Source organism: Nymphalis io, chromosome Z, assembly GCF_905147045.1.
Source record: "Nymphalis io chromosome Z, ilAglIoxx1.1, whole genome shotgun sequence".
Lineage (NCBI taxonomy): Eukaryota > Metazoa > Arthropoda > Insecta > Lepidoptera > Nymphalidae > Nymphalis > Nymphalis io.
Window position 1 is genome coordinate 6563091 of NC_065918.1, and position 27734 is coordinate 6590824.

A 27734-nucleotide genomic window follows, 5' to 3' on the forward strand; every position below is an offset into this window, starting at 1 on the left:
AGATCACCGGCCGGATCGTTTGGTCGAAACCCGTATTGACGATCCTTAATAAGACAGTGATCTTCTAGGTTATGAATCGGTTGGTATTGTTCATTTGATTTTTTTTAACTTACAGCAACTCCTATAGTCTATTTCAATAACATTATACAGGTTTATCAGTACACATTAATAACCTCGTAGGACTATATACCTAAAATAAGTAATTTTATTTTTAAATAATCATACTTGTTCTTATCTGCCTGTCTTTCGAGTTACTCAAATCACAATATCGCTATTTACCTACTATTAATTTAATATCGTATTTACAGGTGAACCATCTTGGAAGATATTTGCACCTGATATTATTTTTTATTAAACCTTGATTATTATCCTAATTGTACATTATTCGTCGTGTACAACCTTTGTCAAAGTTTTATTTTATAATTAGTTGTTAACAAGGATATGACATTGACATGTTATAATGTGTTTTTGTGAGTTTAGTAATAGTTTTAGAAATTATTTTGTGAATGAATTTTTGATATTTCGGTTATTTAGCCAATAATATATCCATGCACAATGGCATACAATTTGTGTGAAAGATTCCCAAAAGTGAAGCAATCAATTCAACTTTTAGATCCTGGTGCCTATCAAAATGTGAATTCATTACCGGTAAAACCAAATAAAGTAGCGTTTCTCTCAAAAGTACCACGTAATACTCAAAGTGGACACAAAATATGGACACATGCTCTTTATTATAGTGAGATCAAACCGAAAATTCCTAATTGTACTACCATTTCGTCAATAACTCCGCGTTTTGCGAACGAAAAATTAAGAACTGAAGATATTGAAGAACTTTTATGTCAATGCGGAGCACAAAATCCATGTAATTGTTCAGTCGGCCAAGAGAAAACTGATATAGAAGACGAAATAAAGTGTCATAAAAGGATTCGTAGACGATTATTTAAAGGGCAAACTCTTGGGTCTGTACTGAAAGAAAGACTTTCAATTCCATCCAGAAATGATTTTGGGTTCAATATCTTACCAAATGGCTCCAAGGAACGTATGTTTAAACAGATTAAAGAAGACTGTCCTCCATTTTATGATGCAAGGGTTGTGGAATCAACTGCATTTTATCGCGGTTGTAAATGGAGTAGATGGACATCAAAAAGAAATGATAAGTCAATTAAACTCAATCCAGGACCAGCAGATTACACTATTGATGTAAATCAACCCAATTGTGCGGTGATGTGCATCGAAAGGTTACGAGCTTTAAAACGTAAAACTTCTAAACAACTTCGATTTATCGAAAAAGTCCAACGACAAAATATTTTAGATGCTTTACCTGGGCCAGCTAACTATAAACCTACTTTTCCTAAAGGTACCGATTTAAGATTTCTTGGACCTAAAGCGGACAGATTTTTGTCTTCTAAATGTGACGATAAACCTAATCCTACATCGTATTTTATAAAAAGAGATTTCGATAAAAATAGATTCCCTTTTAAACCTTGTCTTGCGATTTTGCCTACATCTGCACCGTTTGGTGTAAAAGCTCGTAGATTCAAATATCGACCTGAAGTAGGACCAAGCCCAGCTAGCTATAACATAAATAATACATTGTGTAATATAAGACATTGTAATAAAGCACCGTTCGGTTCCTTTTCAAAAAGATTTAAAGATAGCTTTGAAAAAGATACTCAAACTCATGATTATGAAAATCTTGAAGATGATACCACAGAGCAACACCAACTTCATAGTAAAGTGAATTTACCCACTTGGGTTTTTAGATCAAAAACCATTAGAATTAAACCATTAATTAAATCAATTAGTGAATCCAGGGCCGCTGATTTGCCAATTTCAAGCAGTACAAGCGGCAAAAGATTGCTTCAGTTTCAGTACAATTGTCCTTTTTATTCATCTGAAGCGCGATTTCGAAATTGGTATAATTGGATACCTGTAAAAGGTCAAGACAAAACTCCAGGTCCAGCTTACTATAATGCTGAGAAACAAAAGTGTTTGTCTGCCGTTAGAAATGGCCCAATATGTCAATCCAAACGTTTTACTTCTCATGCAACACAAACTCCTGCTCCTAACGCATATAACGTTGAGATAGGTCTGGAAAATAAATTAACTACGTACAACCAAAAATTGAAAAAAAATGTCAAAAACACACATAAATATGTCTGGAAGGTTCCTGTGGAACAAAGAAAATTAAGCTTAGATGAACAAGTGGGTATATTGTTAAACAAATCTATTGCACTATTAGATGTGCCAGATATTTTCGAATATTCAAAATGTGAAGAAAAAAAGGATGCTCGGTCGCTGGTACACAAAAGCGAAACTGACCAAACGAAATTGTTACGTTGTTTCCTCTACGCCAAGAAAGTCAAACAGTACTATTAAATGAAAAATTGACACTCATTTTCTTTATCATATGCCACAAAATCGCAATAGCAACAAGAATCATTCCATTATTTAAAAATCACACCCTACAATGAAATACAACGAAAACGATCTTTGTATTATTTGGTTAATAATTTAAAAAATATATTTTTGACCAAATCTCTTATTGAGGTTTGAGTGTTTTTTTCTTATTTGTACCATTACGTTCAGATTATGCTTTAGAAAATGAGTTTTTTCTATTAATCGTAAACAAATATAGGTATATATAATAACAAATATAGGTATATATATATATAGTCTAAATAAAAAAGAGCTTTTACACCAAGGTTAGCTTGAAACAAAGCACGTTACAGCGTCGTGATACAAATAAATTCTTATAACAAAAACAGCAAAAATCTGTTGTATACTGTAAATATTTTTATTTATTCATACTAAATAATATGAACTTAAAAGGTGAAATCTCTTACAACATATAATTTAAGAAAAAGAAATATATCGGCTGAATTACTACATACCATTGCCTATCATGATCAAAGTACATAAATAAAACAACTAAATATGAAAATGAATCTCGTGTTCATACTTCATTCTCAATCTTATCATTTAAAATAATTAAATAGATAAGTTATAAAATTTAAATACATTGCGTGTAATTATTGTAATGCTTAATGATTATTTACCGCTTGTTTTATAATTGTGATATTTAAAGCTAAACAATTATAACAAATGATGGCTACTTTAGGAGCTTTACATTTAACAAAAAATACAGGAGCAAAACATACTGCAACAGTTATATTTTTTCATGGTTCAGGTATGTTATATTTTTTTATAATATACATAGTTGCGTTGGTAACTTTAGTGTTATATTAAACTAGTTTCCATATTGAATTTAATTGTTGGGTTAATATGTAATAAATGGATTTGTCTATAGTACAGTTTAAAATGTATGTCTGGTGGTATGGGAAAGTGCTATACAGTTATATATGTTTTTTTATTGTCTTATAAATATAAAATGAATATATCGATGGCAGCTAAGTAGACACGGACATCTGCATTTTTGTGAAAGTGCTTTTTTTTACAAAAATAAGATAAAGATCTTATTTTTAATATGATACATAATTTAAACATTTTTTAAACAGTTTAAACAGTTTTATATATTATGTAACTAAAAAAATTAATTCATTAAAGTTACTATAAAAACTTTTTTTTAAGCAATTTATAAATATGGACTTATATAAATCCACAATTTCCTGTAAATAATTTGAATGTTTCAATAACATTGCGGTTACTATAAAAGAATCTGGCACCTCAATTTCAATAGATGATTTTTTATTTCACAAGACTGAATTAAAATTGGTTGACTAAATTTGTGGGCAACCAAAATTATTATTTGGAAAATTACAGGTGCTTCTGGTGAACATATGCAGGAATGGGTAAATTTAATGGCCAAAAATTTTTCTTTTCCCCATATTAAAATTCTGTATCCAACAGCCCCACTGCAACCTTACACTCCTGCAGGAGGGTTAATGAGCAATGTTTGGTTTGATCGTATCGATATAAGTAAAAAAGTTCCAGAGATAGAAAAATCACTGAAAAACATTGAGGTGCATGTCAGAAATTTAATTAAAAGTGAAAATGATGTTGGTATACCAAACAATAGAATCATAGTTGGTAATGTTGCATATTAATTTTGTTATTTTATTTGTTTACTTATAGTTAATTCATGTTATATATTTGTTTAATCCCATTATTTATAATGTAGGTGGTTTTTCAATGGGTGGAGCGTTAGCCCTTCACACAGCATATAGATGGGAATCTAACTTAGCTGGAGTGTTTGCATTTAGTTCCTTTCTCAATGATAATTCTGTTGTATATAAAGAACTTACAGAATCACAAAAGGATGGTAAGGAATTGTAGAATATTTCATTCATTTGCATTTACTAATAAGTAAAGTAATATAACCATAATAATCAATCAATTGTTTTAACATAAATTAATATATATAATTCACTTGTGTACTCTCATATCTTATCAAATTAAAGATGTTAAAACAAAATTTTAATAGTAATAATTTGAAAAATTAAATGAATCTTAGTGAGTTCTGAAGATCGGTTTTGCATATAGATTGGGTTCAGTTTAGATGTAACATTATTATGTATATATAAGAGTAGTTGCCAAAATTAATATTATATCGCAATTTGATTGCAGTATATTTATATAATTTATTTTCATTAACTACTGTTACAAGTGTAATTTCTTATATATTTCTAATAATGATTTTTTATGAATTACAGTACCTCTTCTTCAAATACATGGAGATATTGATGACCTAGTGCCTATTTCTTGGGGAAAAAATACATTTAACGAGCTGCAAGCTCTTGGAGTACAAGGAGAGTTTCACATTATGGAGAGGTTGGGACACTCATTGAACAAAAAAGGGTTACATATTATAAAGGATTGGATAGAAAAGTTGTTGCCTAACTCATAGTGATAAACACATGTTTTTCTATTTGTTATTTTTTAGACTGAATTGAAATAAAAACAAAAACCTGGCTATATAAAATATCTATGGGGTTATATTATTTACAAAAATCTTAAAGACTAAGAATTGTGACTGATATGAAAATACATATGTTAAGAATTAAATCAACCTGTTTAATGAAGCAATAAAATAAAGAACAAATAATTATAGCAAATTAATTAATATTACTATTTTTAAATATAGGATGCTCAAAAAGGACAATTATGGTTTTTTCTATTTCCCAATTCCTGCATCACCAATTTAATTGACATTTTTATTAGAACATTTTTAGTAGATAACATATATTTTAAATAAATATAAGTTTGACAATTCTTTTACAATAGTTTAAATGGAATCTATCTGTCATGTGGAAAGTATATATAATAATAGTATATATCAGTCAACTTGGCAATGTGAGCGCGTTGACTGCCAAGCTTATTTACAAAAACGATTCCAGATGCCAAAAGATATTAGACGAATATACATAGCACTAGTTGAGTTCATCAGCAAGATGATCTTGTAACCGCAACTTGATGCCACTTGACACGCGTATACCTATTAGCTACGTATAATTACTACTTTGAGCCGTGTCGTCAGTATCTGGACAAGATACGTTTTGACTCAAGGGTCGGGTGCCGTTATAAAATAAATAAACATTTATTTTTTTCGTTGGACTAGCCCAACATAATGTGAAAAAAATAAGATAAAAACTCTTAATACCTTCTGAAAGGTACCAAAAAGAAACTATGTCATATCATAAATGAAAACACAGTCACCCTATAACACTTAGAAAATAAAATATATTGACGCCTCCTTTTGACCGATATCTTATGTCTGACATTTATATTGTATTTGCCAAAGTTCTCCACTTAATTATAATTTTATTGTTTATTAGTAAAACGTAAAAGATTCATTTGAGATCCAGAAACTGAACAATACTCTAATGGGTCCGAAAAAAGCCAAAGAATGTACAGACGACGAAAATTATTGGAGATTATGCATCGAAGAAACCCCGTTAAATGATGAAACGTGGACTGTTAAAGTAATCTTAATGGAAGCGGCTGGCAGTGAGCATGATCGTATTTATTTAAATAAATTTGAAAATTATGCCGCTCAAGAAAGACGATTTGTAATAAAAAATATTTGTAAAACTGAAACTACTTTCATGATTAACCAACTCGGTGGTGAAAAGAAAGTAAAAGATGATAATCTTCGGGTATTTGAAGAAGGTCAAAGCTACCTAAAAGAAAAACGGGATGTGCCACCAGAAATAATGGCGCTGATTATTAAACATCTTATTCTTAAGATGAAGGAAGAGTATCTTTTTATAAAGCGACAAAGATTAGAAGTACGAGAAGGAATAAAGAGAGAATCGGCAACGATGATTAATAGGGCCGAAGTTAAAGGAACAGTAAATGTTAAATTGCCCGAACAACAAGATACCGCCCCGTCTTCTAATATAAAAAAAACTGAAACAGATGTTTATTCTATAGAAATAGACGAAAATAAAAAATACAGTACACTGTTAAGGGTAAGAGGAGAAGAATGGCGAGATAAAATATACATTGATGACTACCCAACAGATGGTCCAAATCTTTATATTGCTGTAACGGGTTTCTTAGAACCGAATTTAGCGGGATGTCTTATTAAAGTTGGCATTCCCTTAACAGCTGTAGTTCAAATTCGCATTGATTCTACACACTCTCCTATGCCATCCAGTTTACTTCGAGCGACAAAAAGAGGACAAAGTCAAACCGAAATGCAGACTGAAAAATCTCTTAAATTCTGGGAAGACTTACAACGACTACGTATAAACATGGCATCAGCAAATGATTTTAAAAATACAGCATTTGTTGTTTTTACACCACCTTACTGGAATACTGAAAACTTATCTGGTTGTACTGAAAAAATTTACGATGAAATATGTTATTTATTGTACGACATACAAGATTTGACGAGGCAACATATGCATTATTTAGATAACATGGATATCATTACTATTCCTGATGATAATAAAGTGGATTTTTATAAATCATTTTATCAGAAACATTTAGATGGGATACCATTCGAATCGGTCTCGGCATATTTGGTTCTTGATGCTATTCTTCAAGCAGTATGTAAAAATAACACTAGCGATAAAAACAGCAGAAGTACAATTTCTTCCTTAGATGACACATTTAATATAGTTCCAGTCGACCAAAGCAATATTGAGGAAATTAGATTACATCAATCTGAAAAACTCGTTAAGGATTTAATAAACGACTTTTGTAAGGTTGATTCCCAAAAAAAGAAATACAGACTTACAAATGGTGATGAATATATAGATCACAAAAACCCAATTGTATTACAGTATGGTGATTTTTGTAAAAATAATACATTTCATTTAGGCAATATAAACTTAGATAATATTGTATATTCCATGTTGTACGGCATCCCTTTACATAAACTGTGGCTTAATAGAAACAAACCAACAGAAGAGATGAGTGCTAGAAATAATTTTCATGTTAATTTGCTTTTATCTTGCTTTGATCGAGACGATGTGGAAACTGCGGAATTATGTAGACTAATACATATATTGACATGCCGTAAATTATACAATAATAGAAGTTCATTAAAAAAATCACACATATTGCCATCAACTATTGCAGAATTTAAGAAAATTTATTTGAAACGCAGCATACTTGCCGAACCCCTTAATAAATATTCTTCCTATAGATGTCAAACGTCTATTTCTTCCTCGGTACGTTCTTCAGAAACAGAAAGTGAAGAATCTCACGAGATAATTAGTGACGTAGATGTTGCATCACGCGGATTTAAACTTCTTTTTGATTGTCCTGACATAAGCGAATTGGTATCAGCTGTTGAAATAGCAAACCAAAAGCCGTGTGATCATATGATCGACGAATATAAATATTTTGAAGATTTTACAGGTACAAGCGCTTTTCAAATTATTCTCGATGCTTTTAACACTTACAACTGCATCGATTACAAGTATTGTGAAGTGACTGATTGTTTTGTTACAATGTTTTATAATAGCTACGATAAGGACAGCATTACCAGAGAAGAATGGCGCTGTCATCTTCCGACACCTGTATGTTTGCAAGATTTTTTTGACTTTGTGTTAGAAGAACATTACGATTGGATACAAAATGAAGAGAAAAATTACGATGAACACAATTTACTGAGATCGCAATCAGAATTCAAAAACACTCAACAATTTTTAATTGAAAAATCTTGCGTAGAAAATAGTGAAGTAGAGATGGATTTACTTATGGAGGGCTCCTTAAAGTATGAAGAAATAAAGAATGATGAAATAATCGATGTTGATACGTCAGATTCTAAAGTATTTATAACGAAAAAAACTCCCGTATCAACTACAGATATGGATTCCACTAAAAGTAGCAGAAAGACCAAGTCACCGGCAATATCTACGCCAAAAGTTATACGCAATGATTCAGATTCAGAAGCTAACGTTGAGTCATTAAAAAAACCCTTTTTTGGTTATGATTTAGGAGATAGAAGGGTAGAAGTGTTTGGAAAAGATTCTTCATATTTTGCTAAAGATGGTACTCGCATTTCGAGTTCTTATTTTTTAATAATACCTATGAATTTAGAATACGTTAACTTGAATATAATTACTGGAAATTCAAATAATGAGTTTTGGGTTCATAACAAATTAGGAGAACTGAAATTGGGAACAGTTGATATCCGCGAGTCATTCAGAGTTCACACAAAAGACCAATTAATTATGTATGTAAAAAAACAATTATATAAAGTTGTTCGAACCTTACAAATCCAGTCAGGCGAGACGATATATAAAGCTAACCCATTAAAATCCCCGTCATCTGATTTGAGCGACGTAATTCCAGAAATATATGAAACAAAATCATTTCATTCACTGTTTGTCACATGGCCAAATGGGCTTGTAACCGAAAGCGTCCACGAAAATAATTCAGCCAAAATTTCCCATATCAAGCAACATTATCTTATTCCATTGCAACACCTCGATGAGGATATGCGGTGCATAAGCTTAGAAGGGGAAGTTGTCATTTTTAAAAGCAATAATGAAATAGAGATACTAAAACCAGATTCAACTTACATTAGGATTACAAAGTGTGAAAAGAAAATGATTAATGATGAAAATCCCGAAAACATGATAACTGACACTAATTCTGATAAAAGCAAGAAAGGAAAAGATAAACAGGCTAAAGCTTCGTCTAAGCCATCAAAAAAAATGTTGATAGAAAACGATAAAAATACACATACACGGTCAATAGAGCATGAACTAATTATTGAAGAGTTTGAAACTATAGGTAGTAACGGTTTGAGACAAAAGTGGGTTCAGAATAATAAATTTGACATAGAAAAATTGTTAATAAAAACAGCGACAGATTTTTGCTTAGGCGAAATATTTTCAAAACGCATGGATGGAACGAATGTTCTATTAAATAAGGATGGAGTGCAAGTTGTTACTTTTCCTAATAATACGAGAATAATTACAAGTATTATTATAGAGGATGAAGAAATATTCCCAGAATGGACGAAAGAGGAAATGGAATATTTCTCAATAAATAATTTTAATCCCGATGTAGATGTTTTTAAATCAGAGAGTTCTATAAATCAAAATAACATGGTACATACTAATAGCATTAGCTCTGATTATTTTGCTTCTACAAAATTGCAAGAAGCGGATAACAACATTGCAAGGGAAGATGGATACATTTCAATTAATATTGCTTATACAATCGAACATTCTTATTTTACTACAGTTACTATTAATAAATATACTGAAAAAATATCTATTGAATCGCCAAACAACACTTGCGTTACTGTTGACACAGAAAATATATATGAGTTTACTTTAGATAAACAAACTTCTGCATATTTTGATGGAAACGCATTGACTATCAATTATGATATTTGCCCTGAATCTAATATACATACTAATTGTGAAGTTAAAATGAAGTCAGGTGAAGTTAAAAGTGTATCCCAATTGCAAAAAAATTGGTTAAATATGACAGACTCGAGTAACGCGTCGTGTAAAAAAATATCTGTTGACGAAGAAGGTAATATAAACGTTATAGAAAAAGTCATAAATGACGAAAATTTACAACGAAGAAATTCTAAATGTAGCGATGAGATTAATAGTGAAGGTCTTGATAATATCGGCAAAATCATTGAAAAAAATAAGGAATATCATAATAGATGTGAGGAAATGTGGAAATCAAAACAATTAAAATTCTTTATTCTTAGACGGTAGGTTGGTTTGTTATTCACGAAATTTTTCCTAGCCAAGCTTACAAACTTCGTTGTAGGTCAATTTATCAATTTATTTTTCAAACATAATAAAGACTTTAAATATATAAATTTTTGCTTGTGTAATTCTCAGTGATCTAACATGTTCAGAACTGATACATCGTGCAATCGTCGAACGTTATAAAGAAATTTGTCGCAGTCATCGATGGTGTTCTGTTAACCAGTTCGATACGTTCGGAGACCACCGCAGCATCTGGTCCATACTCACTCCCGTACATATTAATGAATCAGAGGTATAGTAATTACACTACTACTGTAACTACTGGTATTAAATTAAAACTGCAAAAATATTACAAACCCACTGTTATTAATATTCTCTTTATCATTTAATGATCGAAAGCAGAAATGGTTAATGGACTCGAAATTATCACCTAAGCCAAAAAAATTAACGTATAAAGATCTGGTTGATGATACTGGTAAAGGTTTTTATCATTGGATGCGACCTTACAAAAGATTTCAACCGGAACCAATTAAGCCGAAACCTGTCCTGCCGGAAAGACTGCCTAGAGCCTTCGTATTGCGGTTACTAAATTTATTATTTATTTGTTATAATATATATATTATTATTTTATACTACGACTACCCATCCCGCTTTCGCGTAATTAAAGTTAATCTTTTAAAATTTGAATACAACTAAATTACAAATGTAAAAGTTTAGATGTTTGTTACTCAATTACGCAAAAATGCCTGAACAAATTTGAATTAATTGGCACAGTTAATTCATACCCAGGATTAACACATAAGGTATTTTTCAACCCGTTGTCTTTAGAATTGGGTCCAGAGATAAATCGATGAAGTTATGAGCGAATACCCGGGGTACTATAGCGTACAGAGTATTTGAGAAGAGAAAGATGTTCAGTCGAAGGATCTTTTAGTGTTTGCCACACACAATTCGCATTATTGGCGACGTAAAGGTCACAAACACCCTCGAGCTTTTACAATTGCGTCGAGAAATAGCAGCGCTAAGCGCTTTCTATCGTCTGTGTCACGGCGAGTGCTCTGAGGAATTATTCTCTCTAATTCCTGCTTGCCCCTTTATTTATAAGTCTATAGTGCGTGCTGGCTCTCTATGTCATCGCCTAATTGTAAAAATTCATTCGCGCACAAAGAAATTTGGCAACTCCTTTCTTTGTCGCACTTCCAAAAAATGGAATTATTTTCAGCTTACGTGTTCCCCTCCTCTTACAACCCGGGTTTCTTCAAACGAAAAATAGTGGAGCCTAAATTCTTAAGCACGAAATTGGACTAGGGTGACGTTGACCTAATCAAATTTAGAGCTATCAAGACACAAACGTTTTTGTTCACCGCCAAAAGGACTCCATTCCCCCTGACTCTAACTTTTCAAAAGGTATCTGTACCCATTAGCGACAGTACTGAGATTCTAGGAGCTTTTATGCTCTACACTTGCTTATTGATCGACAAAAATCTACGTCGTAGGTTTTTGGGAGACAACATGATAAGAAAACTAGTTTGGCACTATTTCTTATTACTATTTCTTTCTTCTATTTCTTTCTACGTCAAGAAGAGTAAATTATTCTTCATAAAATTTTATTCTGTCTGACTTGCGAATAAACGTTGCGGTGTAATTGTTTGTGTGAGATCTCACTAGTAGTGTTGGCAGGACGCGAAAACCTTCTCTTGCTATGAATACAGAAACAATTTTATTATAAAAAAGAAATTAGCGATTTTATGAATTGTAAAAAAATGCTGATTTTGACTCTGTTATGAACCTTTGCGTGAACTACTTATTTGACTCAAAAAAGTTTCCTACGAAAAATTTAGATATTATGAGTATTTAAGGAAATAATATAATACCTGAATAAATGGAAATCAACGGTGGCGGTGTCACTCAAAATTGTAATAATTTAGCACGTTAGAACTTGTCTTGACCTTTTGTAGCGAAAGCTCCTTTTTATGTCTTTTCGATAAATAATTTAATTCATTTATTTCACCTATTTTTTTTAAACATGTGCTATAAATAATCTAATAATATCAAAATTGCATATAGGTAAATCGGATAAGTAGTTTTTTAACCAACTTGGAAAATATAAATTTTGTTTAAGCTTACATTTTCATAATATTATTATGACATAAGTACTGAAGATAAGTACGATACTGAGCCCATTCAGTATAATTATTTCAAGGACTTAAATTTTACAATCGATTTAGAGTAGAGATAATTATTTTCTTTAATATTATAAATAGTTTTTCCTTAAATACACTATAAAATTATATGCACTAGCACTTTAGAACAACAATGGAATGACTCGCAAAGTGAAAAATTAAGAGGTGCAAAGGAACTTTCGAAGGCTATACTGTGTTATCGAAACCGTTTAGAGGCAAATCGGGATACTATTTTAAAAGTACCGGTTGAAGATCGACGTCCAGAAAACGAAAGGAAAACAGACGACCTAGTGCAGGCTATCGCAAACAGGTTAACATTATCTTTCTCGCAAACGTAATCTTTGCATAAAATCGACTGTTAACGCCGAATGATTTGAATGTAACGAATCAACGTTTGATTCAAAGTATTTTTAAAGATTTTAGAGCTCTTAACTATACCTATAAAGATACTTACTTCTATAAGTAATCAATCACTACACAACCTATAATACATAAACGCTTAAAAAACGATTTATTAACTACAAGTATGCTGGTACTTATCATCATGCTCGTTATAAATACCATGTAGGGTATATAAGGATTTGAAAGAACGTCTGGCAGAAGACATGCAGCTTCGAGCACAGCCTACAATTACCACCAAACCTTGTTCACTCCTTGATGAGATCTCCGAAGAAGAATCAGAGGAAGGTAAGTTTTTTTTTCTATAAAATAGATAAGTGGATAGGCAAATGGGCCACCTGATGATTAGATTGAAGTGGCTATCACCGCCCAAAGTCGTTGGCGCCATAAGAAACATTAAATATTTCTTACACAGTCAATGTAACCTTGACTATGTAAGTCCTTGCCACTAGCCTTGGCAACTTGTTACACTGGCTCATTTGACTTCGTTTCACCTATAGCTTTCGCCAATTTCCATTTTGAAACAAAAGCTAAACCTAAATGAAATAATTAAGAACGTTGAGTAGGCTTTGCCGCACTCATCGTGTTTTTTCTATTTGACTGACTTTAAAAACTCTTCGCATTTTTTGATAGCATAAATAGCAAGGTATTAACATACTTGATGTACAATGGGTACCTAAACAAGTGAACCAGGAATAAGTGTACCTAATTGCGATATGTTCTTTTGAAATCCTCATAAATAAATAAATATTCTAGAGAGTCAAGAGCTTAAATTCATTAAAGAAAGACGAGAAAATCTAAAAGAAACAGAATCTGCGGAGGCAACGACTATCAATCTGAAACGTTACTGGAATAGACGCGCCGAGGAATTCAAAGAGGAGCAGTTTTATAAGTAATTTTTTTTTTAAATTTGCGCTTTTTGATATAATATCGGGAACTCGAAATTGTATTACAATTGATTTTACAGATATCTTCTTCAAGAGGGCAGCGTTCCTCCATATTTCCGTAACGTACTCGGAGGAGCAATTTGGTGGCAAATGAGCAAGGCTGCGGACGACGCAGTTACAAAAGCGGAAAGACGACATATGCAATGCGTTTGTGATGAAGATTAATTAAAAATTCACGGAAATATAATTATTTCGTTTAAAAAAAATTCGGTCTATATTAGAAAGCTTGTCGTCATGTTGTCTTTTTACGTAGGAATACATTTAAACTGAGGGAATTATACCTAGGTACCTACTACTTGTGGTTAGCACAGGCGAATTTGAATCGAAGATTGCGGGCTCAAGCCCGGGCAAGGAACACTGAATGTTCATGTGCCTAATTTGCACAGCCGTGAAAGAAAACATAGTGAGGAAACCACGATGTGTCGGATGAAAATTTGCCACGTTTATAATGGTACCTATATCTGTCTCCAACCCACATTAGAAAGGTGTGTTAGAATTAACTCCTTTAAAAGGAGAAGAGGCTTTAACCCAGCTGTAGAACATTATACAGTCTTTTACTTATTATATTTAATCTTTGATTAGGTATTTAGGTATTTGAAAAAAATATTAGGAAATTTTTGGCTTATAACCTCGCCTCGGTCATTCAGTGTCGCATTTCGTTATAAAGCTGACAAGCGTTTTTAGTGAAAATTGAACGATATGTCCTAAAAAAGTGTCCAAGCTGTACAAAATACGAATGTTAATATCAATAAAAATATTTAACATTGGTATGGAAAAAGGATATACATTTAATTAAAATGTATAAGAAATGCATGCTATTTATCGTCACGTTTACAATGCTGCTTTTTTACATTGTATATTCATAAAATAATTTCAAAAAAACTTTGATATCAAGATCGTATATATATTTGCTGGAAATATTAAGACTTTTTTCCAAGTTATACCTTTACTGTATAGGATAACGCTCGTGTTGTACAACGCTCTATCTACATTAATAAATAATAAACAAAAGTTGGATATTGATAGATTAGAGCTTAGTGAGCGATCGTCAGGGCAGATCGAGCGGCAGGTACCAGAGAGTTTTTATTTGTATTAGTTTTTTTCAATTTTGCTATTGGGTACTGGGCACTAGGGTGGCCTGTCATGTTGGCTCAGGGCGTAAAATTTAGTTAACCATCCGTTAATGATTTTGAACCCGAGGTTTATATTTACATTCTCCTCTCCCCGTAGCGTTTTTTTTATGGAATAATACAAAAATAATTCTCTTACTTAAGAATTGCGTATAATAATAATAATAATAATAATATTGTAAACAAAATTCGATGTAGGTAAAGTTTTGTTGCTTTACTTAATTTGATTTACCAATGTACCTATTAGTATTTTTCGTCTAAAAATAAATTGATGAATAATTGAAAATAAATAAATTCTTTATTGTATTGAATTTTTTATCTATATATTTATGGACTAAAATAAGCTTATGAAATTTTATAACAGAGCGAATTTACAATAGCAGTTGTTAATAGGCAGACATTACCATTAACTAAGTATATGTATGTTTGATTAACAATCTGCTGTATCTAACTGCGCTTAAAAATTTCTAACCGGGTAGGCACTTGAATAATATATATAATCGCTCTACGTTTAGAGTTAGATATTTTTGTCTGATATTACTATACGACCTATTAGAAACGTGATCATGCGCCCCGTTGAATGAAACAATCCTGCTAACAAGCTACGTGTCCCGTCAGACAAAACCGATCATCCGTGCCGACTATTTTAAAAGGAGCTTTACAGTGAAAACAAGGCTCGTGAACGCTCCTTTGAAAAATACTGTAAGTAAGAATTGAGTTAAACAATAGAATCCATAAAGATACATTATGCTATATATGTGCTTAATTTGTGCTTATAATTCATATCGTGCTTGACGGAGAACGAAAACATCGCGAGGAAACCTGCATGTGTCTAATTTCATTGAAATTATGATAAAAGGGAGAGGAGGCCTTAGCTCAGCAGTGGGAAATTAACAGGCTGTGTAAGTATCAGCTAGGCTAGTAGGTAGATCTTATATTGAACAGTTTTGAATCATTTTATTTCATATAAGAGATAAATACACTACAACCGATGTTTGTGTTAACCTAGGTATCTGAACTCCTATCCTGGTGTTTATTAATGTTGACTTATATTTTGTTGTCTAAGAAAGATTTTTGCCTCAGGTATTTTTTGTTTTTCAAATTGGTGGTCCGGTGTGGTCCTATCTAGGAACAATAATTAAGTGATTTAATATCCAAAATGCAATTGAAAAAAGAAATAATTCGAATTCGTCGTGAAAAAAAGCGAAACACACACAAAACATGCGCGCAAACGCACGCGTATGAATCTCTTGCATTAATATTAAACAAGAATGTTTTTTTTACTGTAAATTCTAATCTTTACTTTTATTTTTATCTCAAGCTTCCTATTATAAAATTGTAATCCTATGTGGCCCTACTTTAGTAATGAGTAATAACTGTACAACCATTTCTGTAACGCTGTTGATTACAAGTAAAAATAAAAATATTTCTAAAATATTAAATGGTAGTCTATACCTATACCTTTTTTTTTCTCACAGTGGAAACCTTCAGAAAGGTACCCGGGTCCTATGGGGGTGGAACCAGGTTATGTGGGATTCTTACCCACTAAAACCACTGCGATGGCCGTCCTCTGCACGGATCGGAGAGGCTGCGGGATCTCTCTCCCGTGCCATACCTATACCTATCTCTATATTACAACGGCAGAGACATATTATTTGTATAAATTTGCAGTTGCCTTATCTTAGTGTATATAAAATAAATTCAGATTTAAATGCGCAGTTTAACTAGAGTGAACTAAAAATGTGCAGGTAACCATACATTTATGGTTTAGGTTTTAACTATCGACTAAAAGTTTATTTTGATATATAAAGAAGAAAGAAATTATATGTACTTAGTTACAGTTTTGTGCATATATTAAGGTGAAATAGATACTTGAAATATATCAATATAGTTTTACTAGGTAGGGTAGAGTAGGCTCTAATAAAATAAAATATCAAGTAAAATATTCACGAAGCATACTTACCTATCAACTTGCATCTCCATATTTATAAAGATTACGTAAAAAAATTATGTAGTAATACTCATTGTACGAGCAATAATCTAATAATTGGGAATAAAAATTGTAATAAACTTTGTTGGGATACATTTTACGCAAAAACAACATTTGCAAACCGCCGCATTAGCGTCGCTCTACAAACCTCGACAGCACGAAGTGCAAGCTCAGCACCAATGACGGCATTGACGTCAATCGACGAACCCGCAAGGCTTAGCAACAACCTAAGTTCATTTCAATCGTACGTGACCTCCGAAGTATTTAAGCATAGCAGGAAGGCATAATAATGACTGCTTGATCTAACATCGATCAGTAGTCACCCAATTAGTTATAATTTTAGTTCGTAATGATCATTAGTTGATCATACTTCGATTTAGAAGTTAGTCATAATTAAGTATTAAGTTATAAAAAAAAAATTAAATAAATGGTTTTTTATAACCATCGGACTGCTACTAACGTAATTTACATTTAACCTATAAGACCTATTTGTTTATAATACTCTAATAATCGAGAAATGCACCTGTTGCACCAAGCATCCAGATTTTAAATGATTGCGAAATTTGTAGGTGAAATGCAGCTTCGATTCTACTTATGCTTCATTAGTCTCATTAAAATTAAAATACCTCTTTATCGGTATTTACGTCCCATAAAAGGTTCTGTAGTACTTATTTATATTTAAATTTGGGTCTAGATTACTTTCACATTACTACACATTTTAGGATAACCTACTGTTTCCACAAATTATTCATTCAGAAATGTACTAACATGTCTATCTGTGTACTAAAGTATTCAAACTACCGATAAAAGCTCCTCAGACGTGGAAGCATATTTTCTTAGCATTCTCTAATTCAGTAATAGACCTAACGCCAGTCCTATTAGGGAGGTTTCATTTAATTACTTCATAAATATGGGTGTACAAAATGGTGCTCCTATTTTGCTCCTTCTGCTCCTTACCTCGTCTTTATGTAGGTAGTTACTAGTGATGTTCTTTTCCTAATAGTTTTTTTTTTAAAAAGGGAAAACATAAATTAGCGATTATCGTTGATATTTTAGTAAAAGAGAAAAAATAGGTAGACATAAAAATATAACTATGTTTTTTTAGCTGTTTATAAACAATTAAATTATTTTTATGACTATTTGCAGATTAAGTTTTATTATACCATATTACAAGACTTTTTTCTGCTCATTTTAATGAATTTCGAAAGTGACAACATGTACATTCTTTCGCATGACAAATCACATTGTCTTAATATTAGGATTTCCTCGTTAAGCAGTTAAATGGTTGCAGCCCATTGGTGTCCTTACATAGAGCGGTGTGGCCTCGTCAGCCAATTTATGTGTAATTCGAATGGCGGGAGAAGTGTTAAGCAACATAGGCGAATTCGTTTGACGATTTTCCCCACCGCTTTTTCCGCTGTGACGCCGGGCCAGTGGCAACGAAGAGCTACGAGCGATGCGATTGGTGCACACTACGGCCAATGTGGAGCCGTTCGTATATCGGCCCTAAGCACGAAAGGGATCGTGCAGATGCCCGGATACTCACTGCTCACAGTCCGTCCCGGGCCCTTGCTAAGAATCGTGCCGTTTCCGTGATTTGCATGGATTGTCATATGTTCGCAAACAAATGTCTTTAATAACTGTGAGTGCATGTGCATTTGATTATAAAATTGAGGACGTGTTTCATTGAACAACAATATACTCTTCACGTGAGTAGTTAGTTCTTAATGGAATAACTGTTTCCGCGCTATGGTGATAGATGGCGTTAGGATGCATATCTCCTCCAGTCGTGTCATTGAACTACACTTTGTTGGTCTGTTTTAGTTTACGATCGCAATGTTTGACAACTTATCGAATGCATGCCTCTTGTTTATTTATTTCAATCTAAAAATAGAAATCGACACTTTTCATTTCTTCGACGTTTATAGAAAAGGAATTCAAATATTCTTGGAAATTTACTTTTATCTAAAACAACAATAAGGCTATCTTCCATACCATCGAAATTCAGAATTGTCTTCTGATGACGCGTTCTGAGTAGTCCTAGTCACCAAGGTCTAATGACCCTTACGTATCCGCAACGCTTGCATATCTCGCGTCGTATTGTAACTTGTAGTACACACATCACATAACATTTGAAACAAATGTACAACAGTTGTGAGAGTTTTAAAATATGAAATAATTTTAATGGTACCCAATTGTATATATATCATTTTAATTGTATATAAAAAGTTATTTACTATAACAGTACTTACCTATTTATATGTTCTCATTGGAAAAAAGACCTGTTAGATATAACCGTAGAACTTTATAATAAGCTATAAAACAATAAATGCATAATATACCTTGAACATTAAGTTCTATTGATTTGAATATACTTAGTCTTCTGTTCACCTTTGCTGTATACATTATAATATAATGAATTCTTGAGCTATTTATTATACTAACTAAGACTGAATTGCATAGTTGAGCCAAAGTCAAAATTTTTATTTAATATAACATTATTACAATTGCTCATTACTCCGGGTGAAATTGACAAAAACATTGTGATAAGCTTGATAAAACCAACTTATCTGTTTTTGTTTTTAATTTTTGGAAAAAAAACCAACGATGGCTAATCATATCTTATGTTGTGTAAAGATCAAGGTCCTTATAAATATTTGTTATAATATTAAGGGATATTTGAAAAAAAAATTCATTGAGTTTTTTTCAGTTAGTGATAGCAGTGTGAACATGGAAAGTTAAAACATATTACCAGAGTAATTTGTAATTAATTAAAATATTTATATTTCAAGTTCATACCAGATTATCCATTATACACCTATAACACCATTTATCCTTGGATTACCACAACATTGAATAGTATTTTCGAGTACAAAACTATTTTGAGTACAAAATACTGTTCCTGTTAAGGAACGCTTGTGTGCTAAAGGATCATACACAACCAATGACTTTTTAAATGATGATGAAAGTGCACATGCACCTTGGGATTGAAACGATCGCCTCCAGGTTATTTCAAACTAATAATATATATACCTATATTATTATGCTATTGTTGCATATTGCTTGTAATTGTAAAGGATGAGATATAAAAAAATCCCGCTGAGGTTCTTTCGCTGGTTTTTCTCAGGTCTGTGGTGTTTATTTCCGATCCGGTGCTAGATTTATGACAATCAATAAGCAAGTGTAACGTGTCTACTTTGAATAAAGATTTTTGACTTTTGACTTTTCTGCCACTCATAACTGTACCAAAATCTGTCATCTAACTTCGATAATTTTATAAATTCGATTTCTTGGAAAATATTGCAACTAGATAAAAGTTCTTACACGCTCTCGCAAAACATGTAATCGAAGCTCTGTGCAAAATTTGAAACTGACCCGAGATTTACCTTTTTTGGAAGTACCTACCTATACACAGAATTGTACAAAAAAGAAGAAATAGGAGTAATATCATTTTAATACGATTTTTTATTGGCTTTCTTGAATCCCGCTGTAATAGCGCCTCATAACTGTATGCTTGTTTCTTATAAATATTAATCTAACTATATTATTGATAAGTGACAATCAATGCTTTTATTTCATATTTATTTCCTAATGAAGCTTTAGGGTCCGGGTAATGGATTGTGTAAGTAATCCTCTTTTGCGTAACAGCGGTCAACTGCATTACCTCAAAGAATACCGCCCTAAAACCTTGTACTGAAGTAACTAAAAATATACATCTATACCATGTAAAACAAATAAAAAGAGGTAAGCAGATAATCGAGCCCCAGAATATATCTTTCAATTTGCATCAAATCTCGAAATAAGATTGCTTCGGTTAAAAAAACGGGGCTTTAAAGCCGCCGCGACGTAGCTTTCTTCATAACTCACGCAATCGATGGGCATATAAGTTAATCTGCGTTGTTTCCGTAATTCTTCCCAGGTCTCTATATATTTTTAATAATCCTCATGCCAGAATTTAATCAGTAAAAGCCTGTAAATGTCCCACTGCTGGTCTAAGGCCTCCTCTCCCTTTTTGAGGAGAAGGTTTGGAGCTTATTCCACCACGCTGCTCCAATGCGGGTTGGTGGAAAACACATGTGGCAGAATTTCGATGAAATTAGACACATGCAGGTTTCCTCACGATGTTTTCCTTCACCGAAAAGCACGAGATGAATTATAACAAAAATTAAGCACATGAAAATTCAGAGGTACTTGCCCGGGTTTGAACCCACGTTCATCGGTTAAGATTCACGCGTTCTTACCACTGGGCCATCTCGACTTTATATAGAATTTAATCATCAGCATTTAATTAACTAGCTAACCCGTCTACCATAGCAGAACGTAAAACATAATTTGATGATACGGCGGTATTAAGTAAAAAAAATATCATGAAATTAAACTTCCTAGATCTAGGCCTAAGTCTTCCTAGACCTAGGTGAAAATAGTTCGAGAGTGACAATAATCACTTCACTTTGGTCAGCTTATATAAGCTTATGTAATTATTTACCAAGAATGTGTTGTCTAAGAAATGTATTCGCAGAGTGTCCATGCATCAAAAATATGCGTAAATAAGTATCTATGACAGATTAGTAATTATCAGTCATAGTCATAAACATTGCTTAGCAGGTGCTTAGGTAAACAATGCAGTGTTTGAATTCTTTCGAATGTCAAATCTTTAATTGCAGAAAGAGCGAAATCAGTGTTAAAAACTTTGCTTAGCTGCTGTTAACAATTCAACTCTACATATAAAGCAACGTTTTTAAGCAACGCCGTATAACAAACAACAAATTTTAACAAATGGAGAATTATTTGCGATTTCTATTCCTAACTATTAAACATACAGAATTGAAAATTGACATGGCCGTTCCCCTAACATAACTTAATTTTGTTTTCCAAAATACCATCTCAGAGGCGATAACGCTCAAAACTTCTTACTATCGCTCACAGCTACAGGCTTATAATTTGATGGGTAATGGTTTTCGTTTGTCTTGTTGGAATTTGAATAAACGCTTTTTTCAATTTTTTCTCTAATTATTATTGGATGCGAGAGAAAACTGAATCTGCGTAGTGTTGTATATACAACCGCTGTTCATGGATATTGCAAATATTAATTCCCCAAGCTCTAAAGATTTAGTTTAGTAGGTAGTTATGAGTTTTCATATAGCTACTAAACATTTTTTGTTTTGAATCTTTTCTATATTTGTAGCATAAAGATTATTTTAATAAATAATACTTCTTTGATTCAAACTGTAATATAAAAAAATAAGCAAGGTAGTTTTTATTTCACATAAAATGCAAGTTTGATTAATTACCTACTGGACTGTAGGGATATATATTTCGGCAAATCTGCTTTTATAACTCATCACACCTACCTAAATAATAAAAAAGTTTGCTACGGTTTAGAAACCGTACATTTTTCCGGGATACAAATTCTATCACTCTTGGGTTCATAAGCAGCATGTTTACTTTTATGCTCTATTGCTACGTGTTAGAGAGACAAACAAACAAACACACCTTCATATTTATAATCTTAATAGGGATTACTGAATTAAGCCAGCTTAATGCCTTAATTATTTATTGATAATTATCATCTTTTTATTATACATTAATGTTCCCGTCAAATAATGTTTTTTGTATTTAATGTTAATTGTACGTATAAATTTGCATAATAAATTAGTAACAGGATTTTTACATGGTTAGTTTTAGCATTATAAACCCTAATCTTAAATGAAGTCGGCATTATTATTATGTAGGCTGTTAACCAACATAAAGGGAGAAGGAGAATTGAAAGGTAAACTGAACATAAGTTAATGTTTGCTGTTGTTGAGTTTTTTTTTATTATAGACTTAACTTAGATAACGCACTTGACTCCGAATCGATACCCATACTATGTAGCTTACAAATTTAATTGTGTTAGAATAAGTAGTAACTCGCACATGATTTTTGAAGATATTTGATTTAATAGTAGGCAATAAATGGTAACACTATGTCAGTACAGAGATACCTGTTCTGCGGAGTTTATTATTCTTAGACTTTCTCTCTTTCTGATTCATATTAATGATTTATATCAACAGTTGTTCGTTAAAGAAAGATCTTTGCATATGCTGATGACACAGCCATAGTTTTAATGGAATCGTGTAGGTACGATATACGATATACGTTTTTCGTTGAAACCATGTGTAGATTTAATTACTTTATAAATTAGAAAACTGTTATCTAGACCTTTTTAAAAAACAGAGTACTTTGCTGATGACAATGTGACAAAAAAAAATCCTGTAAATTTTATTTTTTCCTTATTAAGGCTAAAGTCGAGATGGACCATGGCCGACTGGTAAGAACGCGTGAATCTTACCCGATGATCGTGGGTTCAAACCCGGGCAAGCACCACTGAATTTTCATGTGCCTAATTTGTGATTATAATTCATTTCGTGCTTGACGGTTAAGGAAAACATCGTGAGGAAACCTGCATGTGTCTAATTTCACTGTAATTCTGCCTCATGTGTATTCCACCAACCCGCATTGGAACAGAGTGGTGGAATAAGCTCCATACATTCTCCTCAAAAAGGGAGAGGAGGCCTTAGCCCAGTGGGACATTCACAGGCTGTTTCTTTAATGCAATTCATATTATATTATTGAATAAATAGCGCGTTAAAGTTTAGAATACAGTCTGTCGAAAATATACACTACGATTAGATAGGACTTAAGTTTGCTTTGTTAAATGTTATTAATATAAGTAATATTATATCATCTATTCTATACATATAATAAATATGTAACTGATATCTTCCAAGTACAGGCCGCTGCCTGTACAAGGAAGTATAACTATTATCATATATATCTACTATCATATATAATATTATATTATATATAAGTATAACTATTATCTGGGGCCTTTATCAAAGCAATAGAACCCAAACAATGGTTGTTAGAATTTTTGTCTGTTTGTCTGTACGTTGGTGCGCGCTAATCTTAGAAATTGCTAAACTGATTTGGATGCAATTTTCATTAATGTATTGTGGCAAACTTCTCTTAAAATTAAGTGTTTGTTTCACTTCAATTGGCTTATAAATAAAAGTGTTATGTCAATTTAAAGAATCACGTCAAATATTTGTTCGATAAAAATGCTACAAAACAAACTGTTCAGCTGAATTGGCTTAAACTTTAGTTACATATAAATGATAGTCTGTAAAGTGATGATAATTTAAAGTTTAAAAAAAAGTTAAATCATTGACAGTTTCAGAAATTTAGAATCCTCCAATGTAACTTGAGCTCAGATCTATATGATCAATTTTATTAAAAAGGGTTAAGTTTATGCTGGACATACGCCTGTTAAACGCGCCGATTCCCGCGCTGTTGCCTATAGCGTTGAACTTAGAGTGACTACCTCTAATTTGACTTAATATATCTTGTAGTGACGTAAGTGGTTTGAACCAAAACTTAATTTTATACATGTTTTCCGATCTACGATGCTGAAGCTCAGATGCCCCCGTCATCCACGTCGTTGTTAATGTTGTAAATGACCAAGTGCACAAATATATTTTATTATTCCAAAACATTGAAATTAAATAAAACTATTTTATTCATTGAAAACTTTATGTATCTATAATAATAATAATGTCCTCCAGACCGATTTCGACCACGGCGGCCAATGTCAAGAGAGATTAGCCAAGCGCAGCACATATTATAGTGCACAAATGTCTGCAGAAACACACACACACACACACACACACACAGTGTACACACTTCTAACTACCAGACTCCGGGCTGCTACTAAGAATTTTCTACAGAAAACTCGATAACTTTTTGGCATGGGACTTGAACCATCGGGTTCTGCGGCCTAATATCTAGTCGCTAGACCAACAAGGCATATATCTATACAAATATTTTAAAGCTGAAGAGTTTGTTTGGCTTAATGTTGTAAAGGAAGTTCTGAGAAACTGCACTCAGGAATTGAAAAAATATTTTAGTGTCGAATAGCCCATTTATTGAGGCTATATAACACCAAGCTACGATCAATAATAGCGGAGCATCAAATAAAAATGTTGCAAAAACGAAAACTTCCGTTGCGTAAACGTTTAAAGTTACACAACAATCATGTATGACAGAATTATTCCTCTAGAAAAGTTCTAAAAAGAATCCGCAATAGCATATATCTATCTTTTAAGGTTGACTCAACCTTTTTTATGGTAATCAAATTTGTTCTAAAATAATGCTTCATTTGTGAAGTCGTTATTATAAACGTGGCAATTTATATGAAAGATATTGAGATAAAATCATAGACAGTTTTTATTACTTTTTATAGTTTTGACATGTTTCAACAGGTAGTGAGTAGGTTGATTACAAAATAAAAAAATACATTTAAGTATTAGTTTTTTGTTTGTAAATTTGTAAGCTAAAGTTTATTGGTTACATATATATTTCCATTTGTCGCCGCATTTATTTTTTTCTAATTTCTTTGTTAAATTTATACTTAGTTGGTTTTCTTGTGAGGGTATCGTTTGCAGTCACAATAAATAAAGCACAGGAAAACAAGTATGCCGGAATAGATTTAAGGGAATGCTATTTTTCTCATGGTCAATTGCATGTGGCCCTCTCTAGATCCGGGTACGGTAAAAAATACTAATATCCCACGAAAATGAAACTAAAAATCTTGTATATACTTAAATATTATAAGTTTGCTCTTGTGATATCTTGAAGTTATACTCGGGTGAAACCGCGGGCACAGCTAGTACTTAGAATATAATTGTCTTATGTCATACCTTCATTGTAAGTCTAACGTTGGTTAAAGACAGATTAACTAATTTGGCTTAAAATGCGCTCATTGGTCGCTTATTGTGTCATCGGCTGCCGTCGACCAATGACAAGATTAAATATTAAAATTGGCTAATTTGAGTATGATCAGAGAAGATGGAAGTGAACTGTATTGAATTCTCAGCCAATGTGTATCTAGCTCCAGCACCTATTAGTAGGTATAAGTTGGTCAAATTTGTTACCTTATTCTCGTGTACACAATACAATCCTAAATATGTAAATTATAATTACATTTTATTCATTTTAGTTCATGGAAGGTAAAATATAAATTTGTTTTTAAAAAGGTTTTTTTAATATTTTAAATGCCTATATTAAGTAACCATTAAAGAGTAACCATTAACTGTTTACATCACTTATTCTCCAATTACCTTTTTATCCCATTAGTGTTAAAATGAAAAAAAATATAAAAGATTAAACACTTCGTCTTTATTGTCTCCTCTGGTGACCGGAGGCTGTTTTATTTTTCTCTCGGAGAAAACGAAATTCAATATCATTTTGATTCCTATAAAGACATTTAATTATTTCATGTCTTAACGTAAATTATATTTTGGTAAATAATATTTCATTCTTATTAAAGAAACCTATAAGATTTGTTGTTAAACACTTAACGTAATTTTGTAACTGTGAGTGTCACGTAAATTTATAGGTTTTTAAAAACCTACACTAAAATATACAAAAAATAAAGAATAAAGTTTAATTAATCAAGTGTGTATTGATGGACATCTCAACTTAGCTCTCAAAAGGAAGCTTTTTTACGTTAATATGAGTAACTTAATATGAAGAAACTAATCTATAACTCTGGCATTAAGGTTATCAGATTATTATTAGACTTTATATTAAAGCCGGTTTTTGTTGCTAGATTAGATATTGATTTGATTACACCCCTCCTCCTCCCTATGAATCAAGTTGCTTATGCTGAAAAGGTGTCGCACAAATACCGTAGTCTAACTTCAACGATGCTGTAAAATTAATTAGTCTCTAATAATTTTATAAATAAAAGATAATCTTTTGGTATTATTTTATAGTGATTGGAATTCAAATATAACTAACTAGCTTTGGCATATTGAATAAAACCAAGTCAAGCGTTGCATCGACAGTAATGTCATTACTCATCACATCGAGCCGGAGTCCCTGAAGGAAAATCTTACTAGAATTCAACATTATGAAATTAGCTTTTTATGTGACATTATTTTCAGATATCTAATATCCTCATGTCATTCGAGAGAAAATTTAAAGCGTTATTAATCTTGTGGTTATTATATGTATTTCCTTGCAAATCTTAAGCTTTTGATCTAAGATCCGATATTCATCTTAGATCATTATCGGATCTTAGATAGATATTCAATAACATAAATGAGATGATTCTTAAAGCTACAATTAAACGAGGAACTAATTTATGTCTCGTTTTATCTGCTACACCTTTAAATGGAACTATGGTAGATAAAGCATCAGGATGAAGGTGTTGTTTCGAAGTGCCTTGCATGTAATTTTTTTATTACTATTTTATCTTTATTGAAGTTTTAACTATACCACTTTAGGTTGGGTTGTCATATTTAGGACAAAAAACCATTTGTTAAACGTATTTGAAACTAAAATCTTTGTTCAAACCGCGGGTTGTCCCAATAAGAAGTTGCTAAGTTTTTGTCAAGAAATTCTCAGTAGCAGCCCGAAATTAGGACATCGTTACTGCTTACACCGCAGTCCGCGAACCTCGGAAATCAAGTAAAGCCCTTCATCCTGCGCCTGAACTCTATCCAGCCGTGTCGGATTGCTGACCCATCGGAGTATGAGAGTGCATGAAAAAAGTGTGCGCGTTTGCGCTGTCTTAACCACTTTAATATCTGCTGCACTATCCATTGAGAATTGTTCGTCAGCTCGATTAAATTGTCACGGTATTATTCTTTATCGAAATACATAATTAAAAAATCATTTTCCGTAAATAAAATTGCTTACAATTTTCGGTTGTACTGTGTATAAAGTGTGTGTACAAGTGTTTGAAATAAGGCTTTTTAATTTAGGAAATATTATTAATTGAAAAATACGACTCAAGTCTGAGTCCATTTTTTATGTTTTATTATAGATTTTTTATAAACTCTCTAATAATAACAATGGAAACAATAAAACAAATTATAACGTTT

General features: G+C 32.2%; 3 protein-coding genes across 3 annotated transcripts; all 3 read left to right on the plus strand.

Moving 5' to 3' along the window:
* Positions 1-555: 555 nt before the first annotated feature.
* LOC126780635 (uncharacterized) lies at positions 556-2463 on the plus strand. Its single transcript, XM_050505257.1, has one exon. The coding sequence runs from the start codon at positions 556-558 to the stop codon at positions 2377-2379; it is 1824 nt and encodes a 607-aa protein (XP_050361214.1). The 3' UTR covers positions 2380-2463.
* Positions 2464-2955: 492 nt separating this feature from the next.
* Positions 2956-4946, plus strand: LOC126780462 (lysophospholipase-like protein 1). The gene is made up of 4 exons (XM_050504962.1): positions 2956-3190; positions 3784-4050; positions 4142-4282; positions 4674-4946. Exons 1-4 carry the CDS (start codon positions 3106-3108, stop codon positions 4865-4867), a joined length of 687 nt encoding a protein of 228 aa, XP_050360919.1. The 5' UTR covers positions 2956-3105; the 3' UTR covers positions 4868-4946.
* An 897-nt stretch (positions 4947-5843) lies between these two features.
* On the plus strand, positions 5844-13851 carry LOC126780641 (uncharacterized). The gene is made up of 7 exons (XM_050505263.1): positions 5844-10156; positions 10290-10449; positions 10560-10738; positions 12459-12650; positions 12909-13027; positions 13496-13631; positions 13707-13851. Exons 1-7 carry the CDS (start codon positions 5844-5846, stop codon positions 13849-13851), a joined length of 5244 nt encoding a protein of 1747 aa, XP_050361220.1.
* Positions 13852-27734: the final 13883 nt, after the last annotated feature.

Excerpts from the sequence above, each read along its gene's own strand:
- LOC126780462 (XM_050504962.1), top strand. The coding sequence starts at position 3,106 with ATGATGGCTACTTTAGGAGCTTTACATTTAACAAAAAATACAGGAGCA. Across the intron at positions 4,051-4,141 it reads AAACAATAGAATCATAGTTG|GTGGTTTTTCAATGGGTGGA; the intron begins GTAATGTTGCAT and ends TTTATAATGTAG. Across the intron at positions 4,283-4,673 it reads TACAGAATCACAAAAGGATG|TACCTCTTCTTCAAATACAT; the intron begins GTAAGGAATTGT and ends TATGAATTACAG.
- LOC126780641 (XM_050505263.1), top strand. The coding sequence starts at position 5,844 with ATGGGTCCGAAAAAAGCCAAAGAATGTACAGACGACGAAAATTATTGG. Across the intron at positions 10,450-10,559 it reads TACATATTAATGAATCAGAG|AAATGGTTAATGGACTCGAA; the intron begins GTATAGTAATTA and ends GATCGAAAGCAG. Across the intron at positions 10,739-12,458 it reads CCTAGAGCCTTCGTATTGCG|CACTTTAGAACAACAATGGA; the intron begins GTTACTAAATTT and ends TATATGCACTAG.
- LOC126780635 (XM_050505257.1), top strand. The coding sequence starts at position 556 with ATGGCATACAATTTGTGTGAAAGATTCCCAAAAGTGAAGCAATCAATT.